The sequence below is a fragment of the Mandrillus leucophaeus genome, unplaced genomic scaffold (genome assembly GCF_000951045.1).
Source record: "Mandrillus leucophaeus isolate KB7577 unplaced genomic scaffold, Mleu.le_1.0 Scaffold1050, whole genome shotgun sequence".
Classification (NCBI taxonomy): domain Eukaryota; kingdom Metazoa; phylum Chordata; class Mammalia; order Primates; family Cercopithecidae; genus Mandrillus; species Mandrillus leucophaeus.
In genome coordinates, this window is record NW_012098655.1 from 40666 (window position 1) to 44545 (window position 3880).

General features: G+C 53.8%; 1 protein-coding gene across 1 annotated transcript; it reads left to right on the forward strand.

The window, feature by feature from the left end:
• The first annotated feature begins 247 nt into the window (after window positions 1-247).
• SOX14 (SRY (sex determining region Y)-box 14) lies at window positions 248-2295 on the forward strand. The gene has a single exon (XM_011981684.1). It carries the CDS (start codon window positions 744-746, stop codon window positions 1464-1466), a length of 723 nt encoding a protein of 240 aa, XP_011837074.1. The 5' UTR covers window positions 248-743; the 3' UTR covers window positions 1467-2295.
• The last annotated feature ends 1585 nt before the right edge of the window (window positions 2296-3880 follow it).

The window sequence follows — 3880 nt, forward strand, 5'->3', positions numbered from 1 at the left end:
ATGTGGAACCCAAGTCCCCAGTCCTGAGCCAGCCGCTCTGCTCTAGCCCTCTCTCTGCCTCGGTCCCTCACACCTCTCCCCGCCCCCACCAGTCGCGCTCCCTCTTTCTTGCACCGGCGTGTTGGCAGGTGCGCCCCCTCGGCTTCCCTGCTGCTGATTGGCGCCCAGGTTGGGGAGTCGCCGCCCCGCGCTTATGTCAGAGTGCGTGCAGTCCCGGCCCACCTCGCCTTTGAACTTCGCCGCTTTTGGCTCTCGTTCACCAGCCTCCCCGCATTCTCAGCCAGGTGCAGCGCTAGGCGCGGCAGCTCGGAGAAAGCCACGGGAGGGGGTAGCCACGACTGGAGACGCAAGAGGAGAGAAGGGAAGTAGAGAAGGCAAAGGTGGAGAAGAGAAGAAGGAGGAGCTTCTTGCCCTAGCCAAAAAATTACCTGGCCGCTTAATCCCCGGGACTCCGATACTTGGGCCCCAGCCCCTGGTGCCTGAAGCCCCCCAGCCGATCGCCCTCTCCTCCCCCACCCTTTCTGACCCCACTCGCTCCCCCGGGGCTACCTGGGTGCTGGGACTGGCATGATCAGCTGAACTTTGTGGGGTCAGCGCTTCTCTCTGGCTTCCCCCCAGCGGTGCCAAGGCGAGGGGAGCGCAGAACCCCGGCTCAGGACGGACAGACAGACGGCCAACCGAGCCCAGGCTCGTCTGCAGAACCCTTTGCACTCCCTACCCCCACCCACCTAGCCGCCGGGACCATGTCCAAACCTTCAGACCACATCAAGCGGCCCATGAACGCCTTCATGGTATGGTCCCGGGGCCAGCGGCGCAAGATGGCCCAGGAAAACCCCAAGATGCACAACTCGGAGATCAGCAAACGCCTAGGCGCCGAATGGAAGCTTCTGTCCGAGGCAGAGAAGCGGCCATACATCGATGAGGCCAAGCGGCTACGTGCCCAGCACATGAAGGAGCACCCTGACTACAAGTACCGACCGCGGCGCAAGCCCAAGAACCTGCTCAAGAAGGACAGGTATGTCTTCCCCCTGCCCTACCTGGGCGACACGGACCCGCTCAAGGCGGCCGGCCTGCCCGTGGGGGCCTCCGACGGCCTCCTGAGCGCGCCCGAGAAAGCCCGGGCCTTCTTGCCGCCGGCCTCGGCGCCCTACTCCCTGCTGGACCCCGCGCAGTTTAGCTCAAGTGCCATCCAGAAGATGGGCGAAGTGCCCCACACGTTGGCCACCGGCGCTCTGCCCTACGCGTCCACCCTGGGCTACCAGAACGGCGCCTTCGGCAGCCTCAGCTGCCCCAGCCAGCACACGCACACGCACCCGTCCCCCACCAACCCTGGCTACGTGGTGCCCTGTAACTGTACCGCCTGGTCTGCCTCTACCCTGCAGCCCCCCGTCGCCTACATCCTCTTCCCAGGCATGACCAAGACTGGCATAGACCCTTATTCGTCAGCCCATGCTACCGCCATGTAACCCCCAGCCCGGCCCGGACCTGAGGGGTGGTCTGAAAGCCGGGTCTGCACCCTGTCCTCTGAGCCTAGCCCCGTCCTGCAGACGCCTCCGGGGTCAGCCCTGCCGCTGTCCCTTACACCACCCAGACTTTTCCTCTCTCTTCCAGGGGGAAGGGAGGGGCGTCCTCCCGGACCCGAGGCGCAGACAGGTGCCGGAAACTTGCAAACGTTATGACAGCAGCACAGCTGCCCCTATCCCGACTCTCCCAAAACAAATCTCAGACTGTACCCCCTTTGGACAAAAAAGTAGGCAGTTTTGCTTTATTTATGTCCCCTTCACTCTCCTCCGATAGGCTTTGGACTCTGAACTCCCAGATGCTGATATTATATCTAGAATATGCACATATTTTTTCCTTTTGTCCCCTGAAGAAAAGAGTTAGCTGTGTCTCTATGTTTTGCCATCAGACACAACTAGGAGCCATTTGCTCTTCATGTATGGGGGGGGAAAGGCTTCAAAGTTTTAAACTACAGAAAGGGAAACATTTCTATTTAAAACTATGCTATGATAGTGTTTGCTTCTTTAAAGGGAAAACAAAAAGGACCTAATGGTTATTTACTTTGTGTAAAGCAGTGCTTCTAGAGACCTAAGTTTACTTTTAGACAGAATGTCGGGTTATGAAGTCAGGAAGTAGAAGGTGAACGAAAAATTAAAAGAACAAAAACATCCTAAATGGTCACAAATGTTTTGACGATGTCTTGGAAATGTACCTAGAAGGATTTTACCTCGTTACTCTGTTCATTTCCTGAACAAAGACATTTTGAATAAAGACAATCTGTCATTGTAAAAAAAAGTAACCTTTGATGTGCCTAAAATCTGAAGTCAGGAGCCAGGTTGGAGGGGCTGGAAAGTCGGGTGCGGGGATGCTGAAAGTGCATAGAGCGAATCTAAGCAGTGATGGCTGGTGGTTGCCCCCCGTTGGCCCATCTTGGTGGTCTGTGGGTTGGGTGTAGAAGGGCCTAGAGTTTCGGATCTGTCCGGAATGCGCCCTGGAGATTGCTTTTTGCCTTTAGAGTCTAGATAAAGGTATCGTTCCCTGGGACTTCACTCTCTCCCCCCATTCTTCCCAAAAGGGTCAGGCCACTTCAAGAAGTGAATGAACTAAGTCAAAGGCCGACCCAGACCGCTGAGATCTGGGTGAGTTTACTTTTTAAAAACCCAAACGCTGAAGCAGTGGGGAGAAGCACCGAGTCTCCTGGGAACCAGTTGCGCGCTGAACACCGCGTCCTGCAGTGGATGTTTAAGTTCAAAGCATGGGAGAAGACTGGGGGAATCAGGTATTTTGCCTTTTTAGGTGTTTGGAAACTCTGCTGCTCACTCTTCTGGGGATTTGGGGCTTGATACTGGTTCCTAAGTTAAAAAATAAAAGTTTAAGGAATGCAGAAAGATGTGCCATAGGTCCCCGCCCCAGACTGTCGAGCGCTTTTTACTGAGACCCTGCGGAGTAAAGGGAAAAGGAAGGCGACATTGTCACGACTCGGGCAAGGAGTTTTTAAAAATCGTAAAAAATCAAATAACAGTGCAGCCCATGATATTAAACAAGTAAAACAGCCCTTTTCTTTCCCCTCCGGGTGAATGTTTTCTTGAAGATAATTGTCTTTCCTGAGGAGAAAGGACCCTCCGGTGTCATCCAGCAAAACTCTTTGGAATGTGTTCTTAAAATCGAAGGGTGCTTTCCACCCGCGGTCTTGGAGTCTCACCCCCAAAGTCGCGCTCACGCGTGGGATTCCTTAATTTGCGCGCTTTTCCCACTGGCTTTGATATGCTACGGGGTGGGAGGTGGGACAGCCTAGAGGTTTGTCGGCTTTCTGCTGCTGTTTAGAGATTTGTGCGCTTGCCTCTGCTGTTTCCAAAGGAGTCGGTGGCTCGAAGTGCACGGGAAACGTTGTCAACAGACACCAAAGCCGAAATCCGCGGATTAGCATATTGTCCTCAAAACAATTAGAAGTGTTTGAGGTGTTATTTGGAGCCTATTCATCCGAGCCCCTTTGTCAAAGGGGGATTTTCATTATTTAAAAAAAAAAAAAAAGTTAGCAGTTGTCCATCTGGCTAAGCTGAATAGCAAAGTGATCCATGTTGTATATGCTTTTCTCATTAAGAGCTCTTTTGAGACCGATGTTAGAATTAAATGGTATAACACAATTAACATACACGGGCGCTGAATAGGAGAGGACGCCTATAAATAATAGATAGATAAATAAATGAGCGATCAGGCGAAGGTAAACAAAGGCGGGCTGAGGGAGGTGTAGGGGGAGGCCGGGCTGGCTGCGCCACGCTTACTTAGCATTACAAAACCCTCTTACAAATCGAGACAATTAGGAAGTGACTGGCCTCTGGTGGCCGTCCGGTTTGGGGGCCCTGGGCGCTTAGGGCAGGCC

Excerpts from the sequence above, each read along its gene's own strand:
- SOX14 (XM_011981684.1), top strand. The coding sequence starts at position 744 with ATGTCCAAACCTTCAGACCACATCAAGCGGCCCATGAACGCCTTCATG.